Genomic DNA, 23,190 nt, shown 5'->3' with positions numbered 1-23,190 from the left:
TAGTCTTTAACTTTCTAGGTTGTTAAAATTAAAAAGGATTGGACCAAGAAATGTAATCATTTAAGAAAAAAAAATTATCCTGCACAGTGGAACATTTACATACTAAGACAATTAATTAATACACAAGAGCACCCATTGAACCATTGCATTCATAATATACACATTAACATCATGTTAGCACAATATGTATGGCAGCAAATGGTAGAGTATATCATGATAGTTACATTCAGTAGTATGTGCAGAGTGCAAGCAGCAGTGCCAGAAACATGATGAAATGAGTTATGAAAGCTATGAGGAAAGCTATCATAACAGGAATGTATTTTGTAACAGACACATATTAACATACTGTATATGTACACACCACATTCACAACCATCGAAGAAAAGCCAGATTGCCAAAGTGATGATAGGTCAAATGTTGTTTTAGGCCAAAAGGTAAAAAAGTGCTCAGTTATCAATGAGTAACAACATCACATGAGTAATAATACAACAAAAATGCATTATCAGATAATGTATGAGACACAGAGAAGATATTTGCCATCATTATGGAATACTAGCTACAATATAGTAGAAATAACTTACAACAACTAACCTGGTCAAAACCTACACAAGACTCCACAATCACAATACAGTATTACACCACTGAAATGTCATGATTTTCACACACTGTTGTTGTCACAATAAATACTATTACTCTAGGGTTGGTATATACTCTCATTTAACGGTAGACCCCTTGTTGGAACAACTATTTTCAGGATGTTCCTAACAAATCTATGTTCCTAACAAATCATATATCGTCTTCTACTGTGATCATATACTTCACACTTGGTAGGTTGTTAAAATGACTAGAAATTCACATTCATATCTAGTCTATGATAAATTCTATGATATATAGAATATATAGAAGTCTTCACACACAAAGCAAACACTGCTCACGTTGTTAGATCTCACTCCACTGCAGCCACTATACATCATACTGAGGTCAATGTAGACTTTCCAAGTACTAGTTGAATGGCATTGTTCCATAGGGGTTGAATGGCTTTGCTCCATATATTACCTCTACCCCTATCTGATACATTAATTTTTTATTTAACAAGGCAAGTCAGTTAAGAACAAATTCCCTTTCAACCAAGTGAAGGACAATACGGGAAGTTTATTACTGAACATATTTGTTGGAATGTTTATCCTCTTAAATGCTAATACTATAAAGGTTTTTATTGTAATGTCAATCATTAAAAAGTACCATAAAAAATTGTCATTGATTAATTAATGATTACCTCTATGAGGTAAGTCACCTAAAAATAAATGTCATAAATTACTTGGGCATTGGTAAAAGATCATTACAAATTATCATTAATAACTTACAGTAGAAATACTTTAGGCAGTTTAAAAGAAAATGACTGAAGGCACACACACACACACACACACACACACACACACACACACACACACACACACACACACACACACACACACATAATGACACAAAGTAAACATAAATCCTCTTTGACACGTTCTCTCATGATGCCTGCATTATCATCCCCGACCCTATTCGCAACACACACTATACACACACCCGACACTAAGCTGCTACTTCATATGGAAGCTCCTTTCCATAACAGTGCATATCTCTAGTCCTGCACTTTAAAAGTCCAATTCAACCTCAAAAGGATAAAAAAAAGTTTTGTTTTGAACTTAAACTACATTACAGTATCTATGCACAAGGGGCTTGTCTAACCCTGTAACCCTGTTCTCTAACTGTTCCACTATCTACGGATTCGCTGACGATCCCTTCTTCTCCTTCTCTTCCGTCGGAAACTCAACCATTGGAACTTTCTCCGTCGTCGGGGAGACGGGCAGGGTGACCATACCCTCTGGGGGAGGAGATTGGGTTCCTGCAGTGCCGGCGAATCCTTTGGCAATGTCGTCAAAGGTCCGCCCCTTGGTCTCCGGGACTTTGAAGTAGGTGAAGACGATGAAGAATATGAGGAAGATCATGAAGATGATGAAGACGTAAGGACCACACAGCTCCTGTAAAGGAGAGAAAGAGAGGAGGTTAGAGAGTAACACAATCTAAGCTGTAAAGTTTGTCTGATGTTTTGGTCTTATAATGGTGCCAATCCAAATCATTCAGCTTTGAGGCCTGCAGATTTATCTTGATACATATACATATGTGTCTGTAGTACGAGGGGTAGGATGAGGAAGAAGAACCAACCTCCAGTTTGGGGAAGCCCAGCCCGACCAGGAAGTTGGCGGTCCAGTTGGAGCAGCCGGCGACGGCCATAGCTGCAGGCCGAGGCCCCTGGGAGAACAACTCAGCAACTATGAACCATGGGATAGGACCCGGACCCATCTCAAAACTGGCCACAAAGGCAAACACCGCCACGATGGCCAGGTAGCTCAGAGACGGGTTGGTCTTCTACTCAGAGAGGAGGGAGGGAATGGAGGAATCAAACATGTTTGTTTTAGTTTTTTTTCACCTTTATTTAACCAGGTAGGCCAATTGAGAACAAGTTCTCATTTACAACTGCGACTTGTCCATGATAAAGCAAAGTAGTGCGACAAAAAAAACAACACAGAGTTAAACATGGGATAAACAAACGTACAGTCAATAACACACTAGAAAAATCTTTATACAGTCTGTGCCAATGAAGTAAGGAGGTAATGCAATAAATAGGCCAATAGTGGCGAAGTAATTACATTTTAGCAATTTACACTGGAGTGATATATGTGTAGATGAGGATGTGCAAGTAGAAATACTGGTGTGCAAAAGAGAAGAAAAACAAAAACAAATGTGGGGATGAGGTAGGTAGGTAGTTGGATGATCTATTTACAGATGAGCTGTGTACAGCTGCAGTGATCGGTAAGCTGCTCTGATGGCTGACGCTTAAAGTTAGTGAGGGAGATATAAGTCTCCAACTTCAGTGATTTTCATTGGCAGCAGAGAACTGGAAGGAAAGGAAGCCAAAGGAGGTGTTGGCTTTGGGCATAACCAGTGAAATAAACCTGCTGGAGCGTGTGCTACCGGTGGGTGTTGCTATGGTGACAAGTGAGCTGAGATAAGGCGGAGCTTTACCTAGCAAGGACTTATAGATGACCTGGAGCCAGTGGGTTTGACGACAAATATGTAGCTAGGACCAGCCAACGAGAGCATACAGGTCGCAGTGGTGGGTAGTATATGGGGCTTTGGTGACAAAACGGATGACACTGTGATAGACTGCATCCAATTTGCTGAGTAGAGTGTTGGAGGCTATTTTGTAAATGACATCGCCGAAGTCAAGGATTGGTAGGATAGTCAGTTTTATGAGGGTATGTTTGGCAGCATGAGTGAAGGAGGCTTTGTTGCGAAATAGGAAGCCAATTCTAGATTTAATTTTGGATTGGAGACGCTTAATGTGAGCCTGGAAGGAACGTTTACAGTCTAGCCAGACACCTAGGTATTTATAGTTGTCCACATATTCTAAGTCAGAACCGTCCAGAGTAGTGATGCTAGTCGGGCGGGCGGGTACAGGCAGTGATCGGTTGAAGAGCATGCATTTAGTTTTACAAGCATTTAAGAGCAGTTGGAGGCCACGGTAGGAGGGTTGTATGGCGTTGAAGCTCATTTGGAGGTTTGTTAACACAGTGTCCAAAGAAGGGCCAGATGTATACAGAATGGTGTCGTCTGCGTAGAGGTGGATCAAAGAATCACCAGCAGCAAGAGCGGCATCATTGATATATACAGAGAAAACAGTCGCCTGAGAATTTAACCCTGCGGCACCCCCATAGAGACCACCAGAGGTCCGGACAACAGGCCTTCCAATTTGACACACTCTACCTGAGAAGTAGTTAGTGAACCAGGCGAGACAGTCATTAAAGGCTGTTGAGTCTGCCAATAAGAATACAGTGATTGACAGAGTCGAAAACCTTGGCCAGGTCAATGAAGACGGCTGCACAGTATTGTCTTTTATCGATGGCGGTTATGATGTCGTTTAAGACCTTGAGCGTGGCTGAGGTGCACCTATGACCAGCTCGGAAACCAGATTCCATAGCGGACAAGGTACGGTGGGATTCGAAATGGTCGGTGATATGTTTGTTCACTTGGCTTCCGAAGACTTTAGAAGGGCAGGATGGATATAGGTCTGTAACAGTTTGGGTCTAGAGTGTCTCCCCCATTGAAGAGGGGGATGACTGCGGCCGCATTCCAATCTTTAGGAATCTCAGACAATACGAAAGAGAGGTTGAACAGACTAGTAATAGGGGTTGTAACAATGGCGGCGGATAATTTTTAATGTTAAGCAGTGGAATTAAATCCAGTCAAGGATATTTATGGTGTGACAAGAATAGTTATTGTCGGGTTCTTGACATTTGAAATGATGGACAGCCAAGATTCAAACTCACCACCAATGAGAGGGAGATGGTCATGAGCAGAGCACTGACTGCCATTCCAGCCAGTCCGATAAGGTGCAGGGTCCTTCGTCCTGCCCTCTCCACCAGAAAGAGCTGTGAATCAAACAAGGAAGTGCTTAGAATGTGTCCAAGGGTATTACATTTCATATTGGAATCTGGTCTAAGGTAGTGCACTATCAAACTGTACTATTTCTGTATTATTATACTTGACCAGATATGTGTTAAAATACTTACAGACACCACTGTGAATAGAGTGTTGACCACCCCAGCTCCTATAGTGGCGTAGATGGGCTGGGTCACCCCGGCAGTGTCAAATATACCTGTCGAATAGTAGAATACCTGAGGAGGAAGTAGGAGAGAGGGAGAGGTTGCTGACTAAATTCATAACACACATATGTTAGATATCACATATACACATCTATATACATATCAATAAACAACAGTTTCACTATACATATCTATATACACATCAATAAACAACAGTTTCACTATACATATCTATACACATCAATAAACAACAGTTTCACTATACATATCTATATACACATCAATAAACAACAGTTTCACTATACATATCTATACACATCAATAAACAACAGTTTTACTATACATATCTATATACACATCAATAAACAACCATTACACTATATATATCTATATACACATCAATAAACAACCATTACACTATATATATCTATATACACATCAATAAACAACCATTACACTATATATATCTATATACACATCAATAAACATCCATTACACTATATATATCTATATACACATCAATAAACAACCATTACACTATATATATCTATATACACATCAATAAACAACCATTACACTATATATATCTAAATACACATCAATAAACAACCATTACACTATATATATCTATATACACATCAATAAACACCCATTACACTATACATATCTATATACACATCAATAAACACCCATTACACTATACATATCTATATACACATCAATAAACAACCATTACACTATATATATCTATATACACATCAATAAACAACCATTACACTATATATATCTATATACACATCAATAAACAACCATTACACTATACATATCTATATACACATCAATAAACATCCATTACACTATATATATCTATATACACATCAATAAACAACCATTACACTATATATATCTATATACACATCAATAAACAACCATTACACTATATATATCTATATACACATCAATAAACAACCATTACACTATATATATCTATATACACATCAATAAACAACCATTACACTATATATATCTATATACACATCAATAAACACCCATTACACTATACATATCTATATACACATCAATAAACAACAGTTTCACTATACATATCTATATACACATCAATAAACAACAGTTTCACTATACATATCTATATACACATCAATAAACAACAGTTTCACTATACATATCTATAAACACATCAAACACAAAACACGAAAAGCAAAACACAATCATATGAAACATACACATTGTTCAGTAAAAGAGCCCTCTAACAGCCGTCTGAATTAGGCCCAGTCTAAAGGTCATTGCATTGACCTTTAACCTGGGTCTGTCTGAGTCAGGAAAAACTTGGCTAACGCTAACTCAGACTGACAGCCAGGTTAACTGACCTTATCAACAGACAATCTCCATTAGATCTTAGGGTGATCATCCCGCTAGTCATGTTATTATGCTACATCCATTCCACTTAATAAAACACTTCTTTCCTCAGCCTCTGGGCTGAAGAGGAGGTGGTGACTTGACAGTCTCTGTATGTTGGCATCTCTTCACTGAATCATTTAGTTTCAGTATTCTAACGTTGAACTGTGACTTCTGTAGAACTGTGTGAGTTGCAACATTACACGTCCTACTACATATTCCTATACGCAATAACTTGATCTGGAAAAGCTCATTGTGAACTTATTCTTTTGAAATCTGTGGTTATGCTTCTCTTTCCTCATCTCCTTTCCTTCATTACTAATTTATAAAAGGGCTGGATAGGTTTCCACCATATTGCTTCCAACTGTACTGTTAGATCAGGGGTCATGGATTAAGAGAAGGAAAAACTCTCTGTCCTTCTTAAAGGCTTTTTCCCCCTAATGTTTTTCCTAGTTCGATAATGTAGTATGGAATAACTCCTGGCCCTAATTATGTTGCATTGTGGGAGTTGTAGTCTACTCACCGCGTTGATGCCAGAGAGCTGCTGGGAGAGCTGCAGGATGATGGCGATGATGATTGGCTGACGGTAGGCTGGCGAGCGGAAGAGTTCTGGAATAGTGACCTTCTTCTCCATGGCCATCTTCATCCCTTCTTCCTTCATCTCCTGGATGTCATCACTTACGTCCTCACAGCCACGCAGACGCACCAGGGCTGGAGGGAGGGCGAGATATTTTTAAAAATACTAGGTACTTTCTGATACTAATGAATCCCAAATAAACAACAGAGTAATTGTCATGTAATTACTTTTACACCACATTGTTTCTAAGTAAACAGTCAAATAAAAAAGTTACCTAATTGAGTGCTGTGCAATATGATCAGTAACATCTCCTTTATTTAATATGATCAGTAACACCTCCTATGTAAAATATGATCAGTAACATCTCCTTTATTTAATATGATCAGTAACACCTCCTATGTAAAATATGATCAGTAACATCTCCTTTATTTAATATGATCAGTAACACCTCCTATGTAAAATATGATCAGTAACATCTCCTTTATTTAATATGATCAGTAACACCTCCTATGTAAAATATGATCAGTAACATCTCCTTTATTTAATATGATCAGTAACACCTCCTATGTAAAATATGATCAGTAACATCTCCTTTATTTAATATGATCAGTAACACCTCCTATGTAAAATATGATCAGTAACATCTCCATTATTTAATATGATCAGTAACACCTCCTATGTAAAATATGATCAGTAACATCTCCATTATTTAATATGATCAGTAACATCTCCATTATTTAATATGATCAGTAACATATCTTATGTGTAATATGATCTGTAAAATCTCCTTTATTTAATATGATCAATAACATATCCTAGGTTTATTTTGATCAGTAACACCTCCTATGTAAAATATGATCAGTAACATCTCCAATGTGTAATATGATCAGTAACATCTCATATGTGTAATATGATCAGTAACATCTCCTATGTGTAATAAACTCAGCAAAAAAAAAAAGTCCTCTCACTGTCAACTGCATATATTTTCAGCAAACTTAACATGTGTAAATATTTGTATGAACATAACAAGATTCTTCAACTGAGACATAAACTGAACAAGTTCCACAGACATGTGACTAACAGAAATTGAATAATGTGTCCCTGAATAAAGGGGGGGGGGGGATCAAAATCAAAAGTAACAGTTAGTATCTGGTACTGCAGTGCATCTCCTCTTCATGGACTGCACCAGATTTGCCAGTTCTTGCTGTGAGATGTTACCCCACTCTTCCACCAAGGCACCTTCCCGGTCATTTCTAGGGGGAATAGCCCTAGCCCTCACCCTCCGTTCCAACAGATCCCAGACGTACTCAATGGGTTTGAGATCCAGGCTCTTCGCTGGCCATGGCAGAACACTGACATTCCTGTCTTGCAGGAAATCACTCACAGAATGAGCAGTATGTCTGGTGGCATTGTCATGTTGGAGGGTCATGTCAGGATGAGCCTGCAGGAAGGGTACCACATGAGGGAGGAGGATGTCTTCCCTGTAACGCACAGCGTTGAGACTGCCTGCAATGACAACAAGCTCAGTCCGATGATGCTGTGACACATTGCCCCAGACCATGACGGACTCTCCACCTCCAAATCGATCTCGCTCCAGAGTACAGGCCTCGGTGTAACACTCATTCCTTCGATGATAAACGCGAATCCGACCATCACCCCTGGTGAGACAAAACCACGACTTGTCAGTGAAGAGCACTTTTTGCCAGTCCTGTCTGGTCCAGCGACGGTGGGTTTGTGCCCATAGGCAACGTTGTTGCCGGTGATGTCTGGTGAGGACCTGCCTTACATACAACAGGCCTACAAGCCATCAGTCCAGCCTCTCTCAGCCTATTGAGGACAGTCTGAGCACTGATGGAGGGATTGTGAGTTCCTGGTGTAACTCGGGCAGTTGTTGTTGCCATCCTGTACTTGTCCCGCAGGTGTGATGTTCGGATGTACTGATCCTGTACTGGTGTTGTTACACGTGGTCTGCCACTGCGAGGACTAACAGCTGTCCGTCCTGTCTCCCTGTAGCGCTGTCTTAGGCGTCTCACAGTACGGACATTGCAATTTATTGCCCTGGCCACATCTGCAGTCCTCATGCCTCCTTGCAGCATGCCTAAGGCACGTTCACACAGATGAACAGGGACCCTGGGCATCTTTCTTTTGGTGTTCTTCAGAGTCAGTAGAAAGGCCTCTTTAGTGTCCTAGGTTTTCATAACTGTGACCTTAATTGCCTACCGTCTGTAAGCTGTTAGTGTCTTAATGACCGTGCATGTTCATTAATTGTTTATGGTTCATTGAACAAGCATGGGAAACAGTGTTTAAAACCTTGACAATGATTTTTACGAATTATATTTGAAAGACAGGGTCCTGAAAAAGGGATGTTTATGATCAGTAACATGTCCTATGTGTAAAATGATAAGTAACATCTATGTGTAACATGATCAGTAACATCTCCTTTATTTAATTTGATCAGTAACATCTCCTATGTGTAAAATGATAAGTAACATCTATGTGTAACATGATCAGTAACATCTCCTTTATTTAATTTGATCAGTAACATCTCCTATGTGTAATATGATCAGTAACATCTCCTTTATTTAAAATGATATGTAACATATTTTATGTGTAATATGAATAGTAACATATCTTAAGTGTAATATGAACAGTAACATATCTTATGTGTAATATGATCAATAACATCTCCTATGTATAATATGATCAGTAGCATCTCCTATGTGTAATATAATCAGTAACATCTCCTATGTGTAATATGATCAGTAACATATCCTATGTGTAATATGATCAGTAACATCTCCTATGTGTAATATGATCAGTAACATCTCCTATGTGTAATATGATCAGTAACATCTCCTATGTGTAATATGATCAGTAACATGTCTCCTCTCCCTGACCTTTGTGAGCCTCCTCCTCCTGGTTTAGGCTGATGAGGAGGTAGCGGGGGCTCTCTGGGCAGAAAGGCAACATGATGCTCTGCACCACAGCAGGGATGGCCGTCAGGGACAGCAGGAGGGGCCACAGGGAGTCTGACCCCAGCAGAAACTCCAGACCAAAGACCTACAGAGCAGAGAGAGGGACAACAGGATGGCCAGGGTTAAAGGTTACGGTAGTAGAAAAAGTAATTCTCAAACTAAAACAGATTTAACTGACTTGATTATACAGAAAAAGGAGATCGGTCAATTACATTCAGTGAAATGAACAGCATTTAAATCAGTTGACCCCAATAACATTAAGTTCAATTAATTACAATAAACTCAGTAGAGTTTGAACCAAAATAACCTAAATGAAAGTGAACCAGTGCCTGGTCCTCTCTGTGGTACCTGTGCCACCAGGATGCCAATGACCACTCCCAGCTGGTGGAGGGTGCCGAAGGCCCCCCTGAGGTGCGTGGGGGCCAGCTCTCCCACATACATGGGCGTCAGTCCCGTACACAGGCCACAGAACACGCCAATGACCAGCCTGCCAATGATGACCATCTCAAAGGACTTACACAGGCTGGACAGACCCATCAGAGTTCCACCCAGAAGGGCCAGCACGTTGGCCAGGAGCATGGACTTCCGCCTGGGGAGAGGGAGAGAGAGAGAGAGAGAGGAGGATAGGAAAAGGGGAAAGAAAAGAAAGAAAGTGGGAGGAAAAAGGTGTGATGTTAGAAAGATGGAGTGAAGCCATTTAGTCCAGTGCCCTGCCAGAGACCATGAATGGCCTGCTAAATAAAGAGTGATGAAGTGAGGTGAGATGAGGCCAGGTTAGGAGTAAAGGTCGACCGATTAATTGGAATGGCCGATTAATTAGGGCTGATTTCAAGTTTTCCTAACAATTGGTAATCGTCATTTTTGGACACCGATTATGGCCGATTACGTTGTACTCAGCGAGGAGACTGCGTGGCAGGCTGACTACCTGTTATGCGAGTGCAGCAAGGAGCCAAGGTAAGGTGCTAGCTAGCATAAAACTTATCTTATAAAAAACAATCAATCTTAACATAATCAGTAGTTAACTACACATGGTTGATGATATTACTAGTTTTTCTAGATTGTCCTGCATTGCATATAATCGATGCGGTGCCTGTTAATTTATCAATGAATCATAGCTTACTTCGCCAAACGGGTGATTTAACAAGCGCATTCACGAAAAAAGCACTGTCGTTGCACCAATGTGTACCTAACCATAAACAGCAATGCCTTTCTTAAAATCAATACACACAAGTATATATTTTAAACCTGCACATTTAGTTAATATTGCTGGCTAACATGAATTTCTTTTAACTAGGGAAATTGTGTCACTTCTCTTGCGTTCTGTGCAAGCAGAGTCAGGGTATTTGCAGCAGTTTGGGCCGCCTGGCTCGTTGCGAACTGTGTGAAGACCATTTCTTCCTAACTAATTAATTTGCCAGAATTGTACATAATTATGACATAATATTGAAAGTTGTGCAATGTAACAGCAATATTTAGACTTAGGGATGCCACCCATTAGATAAAATACGTAACGGTTCCGTATTTCACTGAAAGAATAAACGTCTTGTTTTCAAAATTATAGTTTCCGGATTTGACCATATTAATGATCTAAGGCTCTGGTTTCTGTGTGTTATTATATTATAATTAAGTCATGATTTGATAGAGCAGTCTTACTGAGTGGGGGTAGGCAGCAGCAGGCTCGTAAGCATTCATTCAAACAGCACTTTCCTGCATTTGCCAGCAGCTCTTCGCTGTGCCTCAAGCATTGCGCTGTTTATGACTTCAAGCCTATCAACTCCCGAGATTAGGCTGGCAATACTAAAGTACCTGTTAGAACAAACAATAGTCAAAGATATATGAAATACAAATGGTATAGAGAGAAATAGTCCTATAATAACTACAACCTAAAACTTCTTACCTGGGAATATTGAAGACTCATGTTAAAAGGAACCACCAGCTTTCATATGTTCTGAGCAAGGAACTTAAAAGTTAGCTTTTTTACATGGCACATATTGCACTTTTACTTTCTTCTCCAACACTGGGTTTTTGCATTATTTAAACCATTTATTTGAGACTAAATTGATTTTATTGAATCATTATTTTAAGTTGAAATAAGTGTTTATTCCGTATTGTTGTAATTGTCATTATTACAAATATATATATACAAATCGGACGATTAATCGGTATCGGCTTTTTTTGGTCCTCCAATATTCGGTATCGGTATCGGAGTTGAAAAATCATAATCGGTCGACCTCTAGTTAGGAGGTAAGACCGCAATGAACATTACAGCCTCAATTAACATTACAGCACAGAATCGACTAAAGGCCCTTGGCTCATCTTTGAGAGCAAATATTTACAAGCCGCACATTTCACATCTCATTGTGGTGCTGGGAATAAAATAAATAAAACAGTACAAAGTCATTACAGATACAAAACCACTTCCACACACACATTTACTGTACATCTGCATTTCTTTGTATCATTAGTCCTCAACTCACCTCCCAAACCTGTCCACCATGACCCCCACAGACAAGGACCCAACCATGCCCCCCACACTGAAGATGGCCACAGCGAAGCTCCAAACCATGGTGTTAGTCCCAGAGGAGAAGGGTTCTCCATAACGATCCATAGACACATTCTGGAAGAACCGTCGCAGTTTCTGAGAGTGGAGATGACAGAACCTTAGAACCTTCAGAGGTTAAAGGGTGGGAATATCACTGAGGATTTAGGCAAGTGGTCTAAAATCCTAGTCCTGGAGATGTACAGAGGGTGCAGGCATTTGTTCCAGCCCTGTTCCAGCCCTGACCGTTATAGTCAATACAGATGAGTACTGCCACTGACTGCCCACAAGGGGGAAACAAAGTTGAAAACAACAGCACATCCATTTAACTCTGTGTGTGTGTGTGTGTGTGTGTGTGTGTGTGTGTGTGTGTGTGTGTGTGTGTGCCAACTAGTATGACATAACACTAAGTTGATTATAAAAGGAGGTATCAATCCTTTTTGAACTAATAATACATTAATAATGATGACCATTATGACCACTCCCATATTACACACACACACACACACACACACACACACACACACACACACACACACACACACACACACACACACACACACACACACACACACACACACACACACACACACACACACCTGCTCAGGGGCATTGATGACTCCAGTGTTGTATCCGAACTGCAGGGAGCCAATGACGGCTGTAGTGATGCAGTAGAGGAGGTAACAGGTCACTCCCTTCTTCTTCTGGGGATGGAGGAGGGATAGAGGGAGGAAGAGAGAGGGGGAGGGAAAACCGGGAGAGAGAGGGAGTGATGGGGGGAGAGGGGTGTTAAAATAATAGAGAGAGAGAAACAGATAACAAGAAAGTGACAGAGAAAAGGATAGCGAGAGAGAGAGAGAGAGAGAGAGAGAGAGAGAGAGAGAGAGAGAGAGAGAGAGAGAGAGAGAGAGAGAGAGAGAGAGAGAGAGAGAGAGACAGAACATTTGATATCCACTGGTCTAAAGCATATGGATGGAGATGTAGTGTACAATAATTATGTCATTGTCATCATAGCCAGTGTCTTGGCCCACAAGGCTCTTGTTGTTCCCAGTGACAGTAGAACATACACAATGAACCATTCTGTTTGTGATTGTTCTCCCTCTCTTCTGCTTTCTCTCTGAGCATCCACAAGCTGTCACTGTCTACACTGCCACGCTAGCCTCGGTGTTACAAAACAGTGGAAATGGAACCATGTCTCGCAATCCTGATCGACCCGGAGTCTTGAGGATGAACTGTGAGAAGAATAGAGACTCTATGCTACTATGGATTTATGCTACTTTATTTTACTGTTGAGGCCTATTGTATTGGGTTTGGCTGTTATACCAGTCCAATATGCGTTAATATACTAATCCTAACTACTACTTAAACAAATACCAAGTGAATACATCTGGCATGAAGATGTTTTCTTTTTAGCTGTGGGTTTTTGATGAATGATAGTCAGTTGTGACATTTAAAGCTGGGCAACATAGCAGCACCAAGCTGAGCAACATAGCAGCACCAAGCTGATTGGTTATAATGAAAGTCTGCTATACAAAGCCCTGGGCCAGACCAGGGAAAGAAACCCTGTTTGATGTGGTCTCTTTTAAAGGACCAAAACCTACTCATCTCAAATACCACATCTCTTTTACAGAGAATGTAGGCTGTAGGAAAGTGACATAACAGTGTCAGTTATTATTACACAAAGGTAGGCTACTCTTTATGACACACACTATTACACATACAAGTAGATGGGCCGAAGACGAGTCATTTAAATTTGGTGTTCGAAGACCATTCATTTAACATAAAAAGAGAAATATGTATAAATATAATGTTAAATCACTCAACCCTTATTTTGACCTAGAAATATTTGTGTTGCAAACTATTCAATTAAGGGAGTTATTGAGCTCTAAAGTGTCAAAATGTCCTTCAGTGTAACTGTCCATGTTAAAATTCTAATGACAAAAGTGTTTTTAAAATTTAGAAATTCATCCTAAAAATACAAATGAACACTCATGGCATAATTGTGTGTGTTTGCAACAATATATAGACTAATGGGCAACATACTGAATCTAAAAAATCAATAAAAAACTTGAATAACTTTTGTCTGAACTTTTGCTCTTCATCAATGTAATTCAGTATCACAAAGGTAAAAAGCCATTTTAAAGGTAATCATGTGACAGTGTGTGACATCACAAAGAATACCCATTGAAGACCCTCTATCAATGTGATGAGGTGAGTAAATCTCTGATGATTTCACCTTTTCAACCTCTAGTAACCTTTATACCAAAAACGCATGTCCTTCAGTACAACACAGAAAACATACTTTTAATGTTATTATTTTATAAAAAGCTATATTAAATATGAAAAGTAAGGATATATTTTTAGGTCAAGGTCATTACTTTATATAGGTGGCCAAAGAACTGCCTGTTAAATATGTTTATGTATGAAATCCATCCTTCAGTATCACGCTTTTGTCCTTCAGCACAACAAAAGTTTAATGTTATACCACAATGTCACCCATTATGCTGAATGACATTAGCTTTGTTATCCCATGTTTTCACAAGTTTACAACATTTAATCATTTAATTTAATTCAGATTTAATTGTTGTATGAATACTAAATATTATAATTTAAAACTATTTTATGGCATTTTAAGGTATTTTCAAGGCACGTTATCTTTATACTGTAGATGCCGTTGTCTAATAAGGAGAAGGCTGCACGACACAGACAAAAGATTAACGCAGACCCAGTTACTAGGGAGAAAAGACTAGCCAGAAGAAAAGCAATATATTGATTTAATGATTTCATGCTACTGTCAGCAACAGAATAGGATATGATAGGATATAAAGCTGGGTGGATAACACTTAACATTAAGTTGCACTATTACACTCTAGTTCATGTTTTATTGCACTGCAGTCAATGTATAACTGATGGATTATATTAGTTAATATAATATTACACACACATACAGGTTAGTCGAGGTAATATGTACATAATTGAGGTCAATGCAAATAGTCAGGGTAGCCATTTGATTAGCTAGCTTAGTCTTATGGCTTGGGGGTAGAAGCTGTTAAGAGGCCTTTTGGACCTAGACTTGGCGCTCCGGTATCGCTTTCCTTGCTGTAGCAGAGAGAACAGTCTATGACTAGGGTGGCAGGAGTCTTAGGCCATTTTTAGGGCCTTCCTCTGACACCGCCTGATATAGAGGTCCTGGATGGCAGGAAGCTTGGCCCCAGTGATGTACTGGGCCATACGCACTACCCACTGTAGTGCCATGCAGTCAGAGGCCGAGAAGTTGACATACCAGGTGGTGATGCAACCAGTCAATGTGCTCTCGATGGTGCAGCAGTACAGTCTTGGCCAAAAGTTTTGAGAATGACACATGAATTTTCACAAAGTCTGCTGCCTCAGTTTGTATGATGGCAATTTGCATATACTCCAGAATGTTATGAAGAGTGATCAGAAGAATTTCAATTAATTGCAACGTCCCTCTTTGCCATGCAAATGAACTGAATCTCCAAAAAACATGTCCACTGCATTTCAGCCCTGCCACAAACGGACCAGCTGAAATAATGTCAATGATTTGTTAACACAGGTGTGAGTGTTGACGAGGACAAGGCTGGAGATCTGATTCAGGCTGATTCAGTTTGAATAACTGACTGATATTGCTGCCAGTACGATTGCACCTAAATCAACCATTTATCGGATCATCAAGAACTTCAAGGAGAGCGGTTCAATTGTTGTATTGTTCAATTGTTCAATTGAAGAAGGCTTCAGGGTGCCCAAGAAAGTCCAGCAAGCGCCAGGACCGTCTCCTAAAGTTGATTCAGCTGTGGGATCGTGGCACCACCAGTACAGAGCTTGCTCAGGAATGGCAGCAGGCAGGTGTGAGTGCATCTGCATGCACAGTGAGGCAAAGACTTTTGGAGGATGGCCTGGTGTCAAGAAGGGCAGCAAAGAAGCCACTTCTCTCTAGGAAAAACATCAGGGACAGACTGATATTCTGCAAAAGGTACAGGGATTGGACTGCTGAGGACTGGGGTAAAGTAATTTTCTCGGATTAATCCCCTTTCAGATTGTTTGGGGCATCCGGAAAAAAGCTTGTCCGGAGAAGACAAGGTGAGCGCTACCATCAGTCCTGTGTCATGCCAACAGTAAAGCATCCTGAGACAATTCATGTGTGGGGTTGCTTCTCAGCCAAGGGAGTGAGCTCACTCACAATGTTGCCTAAGAACACAGCCATGAATAAAGAATGGTACCAACACATCCTCCGAGAGCAACTTCTCCCAACCATCCACGAACAGTTTGCACCTTGCCATAAGGCAAAAGTGATAACTAAGTGGCTTGGGGAACAAAACATCAATATTTTGGGTCCATGGCCAGAAAACTCCCCAGAGTTTTGGGTGAACAAACAAAAACCAACAAATTCTGACAAACTTCAAGCATTGATTATGCTTATCAGTCAGGGTGTGGCCCAGAAGTTAATTAACAGCATGCCAGGGCGGATTGCAGAGGTCTTGAAAAAGAAGGGTCAACACGCAAATATTGACTCTTTGCATCAACTTCATGTAATTGTCAATAAAATATTTTGACACTTATGAAATGCTTGTAATTATACTTCAGTATTCCATAGTAACATCTGACAAAAATATCTAAAGACACTGAAGCAGCAAACTTTGTGGAAATTAATATTTGTGTCATTCTCAAAACTTTTGGCCACGACTGTAGAACTTTTTGAGGATCTGAGGACCCGTGCCAAATCTTTTCAGTCTCCTGAGGGGGAATAGGCGTTATTGTTGCTCTCTTCACGATTATCTTGGTGTGTTTGGACCATGATAGTTTGTTGGTGATGTGGACACCAAGCTCTCAACCGGCTCCACTACAGCCCTGTCTATGAGAATGCTCATCCCTCCTTTTTCTGTAGTCCACGATCATCTCCTTTGTCTTAATGTTTTGAGCTATAGGCTACGTGTGTACAGGAATGTAAAGGAAAACTGATCGTTAATTTATCATAACGATCCTAATATACAGTACCAGTCAAAAGTTTGGACACACCTCCTCAATCATGGGTTTTTCTTTATTTTTGCTATTTTCTACATTGCAGAATAATAGTGAAGACATCAAAACTATGAAATAACATATGGAATCATGTAGTAACCAAAAAACAAATCAAAATATATTTTATATTCTTCAAAGTAGCCACCGTTTGCCTTGATGACAGCTTTGCACAATCTTGACATTTTTTCAACCAGCTTCACCTGGAATGCTTTTCCAACAGTCTTGAAGTAGTTCCCACATTTGCAGAGCACTTTTTGGTGGCTTTTCTTTCACTTTGCGGTCCAACTCATCCCAAACCATCTCAATTGGGTTGAGGTCGGGTGATTGTGGAGACCAGGTCATCTGATGCAGCACTCCATCACTTTCCTTCTTGGTCAAGTAGCCCTTACACAGCCTGGAGGTGTGTTGGGTCATTGTCCCACTAAGTGCACACCAGATGGGATGGCGTAACGCTGCAGAAGTCTGTAGTAGCCATCCCAGTTAAGTCTGCCTTGAATTCTGAATAAATCACTGACAGTGTCACCAGCAAAGAACCCCCACACCATCACACCTCCTCCTCCATACTTCACAGTTGGAACCACACATGCGGAGATCATTCATTCACCTACTCTGCGTCTCACAAAGACACAGTGGTTGGAATCAAACATTTCAAATTTGGACTCATCAGACCCAAGGACAGATTTCCATTGGTCTAATGTCCATTGTTTCTTGGCCCAAGCAAGTCTCTTCTTATTATTGGTGTCCTTTAGTAGTGGTTTCTTTACAGGAATTTGACCATGAAGGCCTGATTCACGCAGTCTATTCTGAACAGTTGATGTTGCGATGTGTCTGTTACTTGAACTCTGTGAAGTATTTATTTGGGCTGCAATCCTGAGGTGCAGTTAGCTGTAATGAATTCATCCTCTGCGGCAGAGGTAACTCTGGGTCTTCCTTTCCTGTGGCGGTCATCATGAGAGCCAGTTTCATCAAAGCGCTTGATGGTTTTTGTGACTGCACTTGAAGAAACTTTAAAAGGTCTTGAAATTTTCCAGATTGACTAACCTTCATGTCTTAAAGTAATGATGGACTTCTCTTTGCTTATTTGAGCTGTTCCTACCATAATATTGACTTGATATTTTACCAACTAGGGATATGTTCTGTATACCACCCCTACCTTATCACAACACAACTGATTGGTTCAAATGCATTATTAAGGAAAGAAATTCCACAAATGAACTTTTACCAAGGCACACCTGTTAATAATTGAAATTCATTCCAGGTGACTGACTACCTCATGAAGCTGGTTGAGAGAATGCCAAGAGTGTGCAAAGCTGTCATCAAGGCAGAGGGTGGCTACTTTGAAGAATCTCAAATATAAAATATAATACACTTTTTTGGTTACTACATGATTACGTGTGTTATTTCATAGTTTTGATTATGAAAATAGTACAAAAAAATGTTTTTAACTGAATGAGTAGGTGTGTCCAAACTTTTGACTGGTACTGTATGTGTAGGAGGCATAATTAAGAGGCCTAGTTCTGGAACATAATTAAAATCAAAGACCAACTGACACAGAATGACTACATACTGGGCTAACACTAAAAACACAGACGCCGGTGCCATAAGAATAAAATGCTCTAAGGGTTTCATTACCCAAGTTACACTGATAACCCAACGTGGTACACTGTCGTTCCTGCAATGTCTGAGGAAAAAAATACAGTGTTCGTTGTTTCCAGTAACTTCTTTGTTGTTGTAATAGCCCAAACTGATGTGTCAGTTTGACCATTAAGGATTCCAGCTTTAATGTTGAGTAAGACAGCAAAAAAGAGTGTGTGAGCACATAATTTACTGTACTGAATACCGTCACAGTTCATAACATGACTAAATAAGGGAGTGGCTGAGTGAGTAAGGAGCACAGTGTGACAGTGCAGAATCCTACAGTATGTGTGTGTCTAATCAAATCAAATGTATTTGTCACATGCGCCGAATAGACCTTACCGTGAAACGCTTACTTACATGTCCTTAACCAACAATGGAGTTTTAAGAAAAAAAGAGTTAAGAAAATATTTACTAAATAAACTGAAGTAAAAAATAACAGAGCAACAATAAAATAACAGTAACAAGGCTATATACAGGGGGTACCGGTACCGAGTCAATGTGCGGGGGTATAAGTTAGTCGAGGTAATTGAGGTAATATGTACATGTAGGTAGGGGTAAAGTGACTCATAGATAATAAACAGTGAGGAGCATGGTTGAGTGTGTGTATACCACACATACTGTACTATACTAAAAAGCCTGTAAAGCTTGTTGACTAGCACAACTGTTTTACACAAACCTATATAGACGTGCATTTTTGTCAATGTGTGCCTGTGTGTGTGTGTGTGTGTGTGTGTGTCACATGACCGGAAAAGTGATTTCTGATGTATAATGAAGTCCTTCTGTTTCTCATCCTATTATCTGTCCATCTGATTCTCTGTCTCTCTATTCCTCATTTCATCTTTCTGCAAGTGCTGGATTTTCACCCACAGTGGCCAATCCACCATTCATTCTGATCTCAACTCCAACTCTCCAATGTCCACAGACTAACACTTCTTTCCCAGTATAATACCGTTTTGCTATTTCCTTTTGCAATACATCCCTCCATTTTACTGTGATGCCTTACGAGGGTCTTGAACCTCCCTATTTGTAACATTTCTCATTTCCCATCAGTGCTGTTGGTCAATATACACTAGAAATACAAAAGTATGTGGACACCCCTTCAAATTAGTATATTTGGCTATTTCAGCCACACTTGTTGCTGACAGGTGTATAAAATCGAGCACACCGCCATGCAATCTCCATAGACAAACATTGGCAGTAGAATTGCCTTACTGAAGAGGTCAGTGATATTCAACTTGGCACCGTCATAAGATGCCACCTTTCCAACTAGTCAGTTTGTCAAATTTCTGCCCTGCTAGAGCTGTCAACTGTAAGTGGTGTTATTGTGAAATGGAAACGTCTAGGAGCAACAAGGGCTCACCCGCAAAGTAGTAGGCAACACAAGCTCACAGAACGGGACCGCTGAGTGCTAAAGCTCCTAGAGTGAAAAAATGGTCTGTCCTCGGTTGCAACACTCACTACCAAGTTCCAAACTGCATCTGGAAGCAAAGTCAGCACAATAACTGGTCGTCAGGGGCTTCATGAAAAGGGTTTCCATGGCGGAGCAGTCACACACAAGCAGTCACACACATACAAGATCACCATGCGCAATGCCAAGTGTCAGCTGGAGTGGTGTAAAGCTCATTGCCATTGGACTCTGGAGCAGTGGAAATGATGGAGTGATGAATCACGCTTCACCATCTGCCAGTCCGTCAGATTAATCTGGGTTTGGCGCATGCCAGGAGAACGCTACCTGCCCGTATGCATAGTGCCAACTGTAAAGTTTGGTGGACAACGAATAATGATCTAGGCCTGTTTTCATGGTTCGGCTAGGTCCCTTAGTTCCAGTGAAGGGAAATCTTAACACTACAGCATACAATGACATTCTAGACGATTCTGTGCTTCCAACTTTGTGGCAACAGTTTGGGGAAGGCCCTTTCCTGTTCAGCATGACAATGCCACTGTGCACAAAGCGAAGTCCATACAGAAATGGTTTGTCGAGATTGGTGTGGAAGAACTTGACTGGCCTGCACAGAGGCCTGACCTCAACCCCATCGAACACCTTTGGAATGAATTGGAACACTGACTGCGAGCCAGGCCTAATCAACCCAACATCAGTGCCCGACCTCACTAATGCTCTTGTGGCTGAATGGAAGTCCCCGCAGCAATGTTCCAACATCTAGTGGAGAGCCTTCCCAGAAGAGTGGAGGCTGTTCTAGCAGCAAAGGGGGGGACAAACTCCATATTAATGCCCATGATTTAGGAATGAGATGTTCGACAAGCAGGTGTCCAAATACTTTTGGTCATGTAGTGTAACAACATGGTCAGTGAGTGACATGCTATTGGCAAGAAGCTCAATTTCACATCAACGGTTGGTAGGAAAGTCTCATTGCCTAAAAGCCACAAAGAAGAGAAAGACAACCAACAGTGTGCAACCTGTTTCAAAAGACAAGCCATGTTGTAGTTAGGCAACCATATGAAGAAGCATCTGGTAACAATAAGCATCTATATATCAGACTGGGGGGGGGGGGGGGGGGGGGGTCTGATGGCCAATCTAGGCCTCTACGGCTGACTCTTTCTACTCCTTTCTCTCACCTCAAACATAATTTCCTATACCCACCTCCCTTACTACATATCACTGTCTCTTCCCTCATTCTGTCTGTCTCTCCTAGTCCTACATGCAGGTACAGGCCAGAGAATAAAACAGACAGATCAAGTTCAGACACGCCACCTGTATCTGTAGCATCCGCCAATCCCCTTTCTCCTTCTCTACCCCCCCACTCTCTCTCACTCTCTCTCTTTCCTCTCCCACTTCCCCTCCACCCCAGCCCCTGTTCTTCTACATGCCAGAGAGGAGAAGTAGTGCTTACCCGTCTCCTTGTAAATACCATTCTCTGACTGACTCATTAAAGGTAGGGAGACAAAGACAGGGAGGGAAAAAAAAACATTGCTCTACTCTTCCTCAGGAAACAGTGCTGGTGGATGAGGATTGTTTATGAAATAGTCACCAGAGATAATGAATGTGTACTGTTCAAAGGGGTGGAGGAAAAGAGTAGTAGTATAAATACTGTTGCACAACTGGTGTGATGGTAGAGTAACTAATGTGGTTCAAATGGTGATGTATTTCAATTGCATTGTTGTGTTTTGGAAGGAAACATAAAAAACTGTAATTGCAACAACAACAAAAAAAAGCAACATGAATAAATTAATAAAATCAAATGATGTAATCAGCTCACCAGAGCCGAGTACCAGCACCTCAAAATTACTACTGCTTGAGTTCCTGCAACTTTTATAGAATATTATCGCAAAAGTATTGCGGAGTTCCTGCACCTAAATATAAATAGTACCAGCACCCAAAATGAGTACCAGCACCTATTTCAGTCCAAGTCAAGCACGGGAGAATACTAGATGTGAGAAGATGACAGACCTAATGGGTTGCTTACCTTCCCAGCTTCCATATTCTCCATCTTGAATTATGTTTCACTGTCTGACCTCCTCAGGAAAGATCAAATAACTCCAAGTTAAATAGTTTGTTTTAGTTTCTCCTTCCAAAACTAGGCTCTCATTTGCAAGGTGAACAATGTAGGCAGTCCAAACAGCAGTTTGCAGAGGAACCACCTGCAGAGAAAAATTAAAACAGAAGCATTTTAATACATTAGAAGTGATGAACTAAAACACCTGAAACACATCAAGCCTAGCAGCTGCACAGACAGCAGAGTATATTTTACCTGTGGATGCACAAATTCAACCTCTACTGTACAGTAGACTATCTGGCTTGAGCAACAAAATACACTATGATGTATTTTACGAAAGTGGTGATGATTCAGGTTTCATTTTCATGCATACATTACATTTCATCCTATTATATTCTATACACCACTAATTCTGATAGAGCGTCCTCCTGTTGACTACTATTGACTAAAGTCTATAAATACATCCCTTCTCATTCTAAATCAACAAATACAAACGTTTGCTAACTTCACAATAGTAAAACGATATAGGCTATTTTACCGTAATTCCTGTTTGGTGCCAAATAGGTTATCGTATCTCCCTTTAGTCCGTTATCTAGAACTGTATGCTGAGAAGAATGTCTAGCACTTGCTCCCCTCTCTCTCTCGTCACCGATTTATATACGATAGTGGCACAAGTCTGTCCGCACGTTTCCTAGCTTTGCCGACATCCTACGCATCCTGGTAGTCTGGTCATGCTTGCTCCTACACGTAAAAGCGCACGTTTTTTTATACCAAATAATTGCGCTCGTGGGGCATTTAAGCCCTGAACAGCGCCTGGTAGGCAGTCTGATCCTGTCAGAGAACGTTCGAGGAGAGTGTAGGCTGTTTGGGAGTTGTGCCACTGCTCATTCTCTCAAAATGT

At 40.5% G+C, this 23,190-nt stretch overlaps 1 protein-coding gene across 2 annotated transcripts in view; it reads right to left on the bottom strand.

The window, feature by feature from the left end:
• Positions 1–23,038, bottom strand: part of LOC139421944 (solute carrier family 2, facilitated glucose transporter member 3-like) — a 23,900-nt gene extending 862 nt beyond the window's left edge. The window contains exons 1-11 of one of the 2 annotated variants that reach the window (XR_011635689.1): positions 22,828–23,038; positions 22,260–22,434; positions 12,762–12,866; positions 12,101–12,261; positions 9,972–10,212; positions 9,546–9,708; positions 6,595–6,782; positions 4,623–4,727; positions 4,380–4,481; positions 2,215–2,418; positions 1–2,030 (exon numbers count right to left, since the gene is read on the bottom strand). The exon at positions 1–2,030 is cut by the window's left edge and continues 71 nt beyond it. Coding sequence is in view for 1 of the 2 variants with exons in the window: in XM_071173088.1 (XP_071029189.1) it covers positions 1,770–2,030; positions 2,215–2,418; positions 4,380–4,481; positions 4,623–4,727; positions 6,595–6,782; positions 9,546–9,708; positions 9,972–10,212; positions 12,101–12,261; positions 12,762–12,866; positions 22,260–22,283 (1,554 nt within the window). In the remaining variant the exon portion in view is untranslated. The remainder of the gene's footprint in view (positions 2,031–2,214; positions 2,419–4,379; positions 4,482–4,622; positions 4,728–6,594; positions 6,783–9,545; positions 9,709–9,971; positions 10,213–12,100; positions 12,262–12,761; positions 12,867–22,259; positions 22,435–22,827) is intronic. The other variant, XM_071173088.1, reaches the window with a different exon arrangement.
• Positions 23,039–23,190: the final 152 nt, after the last annotated feature.

The sequence above is a fragment of the Oncorhynchus clarkii genome, chromosome 2, assembly GCF_045791955.1.
Source record: "Oncorhynchus clarkii lewisi isolate Uvic-CL-2024 chromosome 2, UVic_Ocla_1.0, whole genome shotgun sequence".
Classification (NCBI taxonomy): domain Eukaryota; kingdom Metazoa; phylum Chordata; class Actinopteri; order Salmoniformes; family Salmonidae; genus Oncorhynchus; species Oncorhynchus clarkii.
This window is presented reverse-complemented; position numbering and strand designations above follow the sequence as displayed.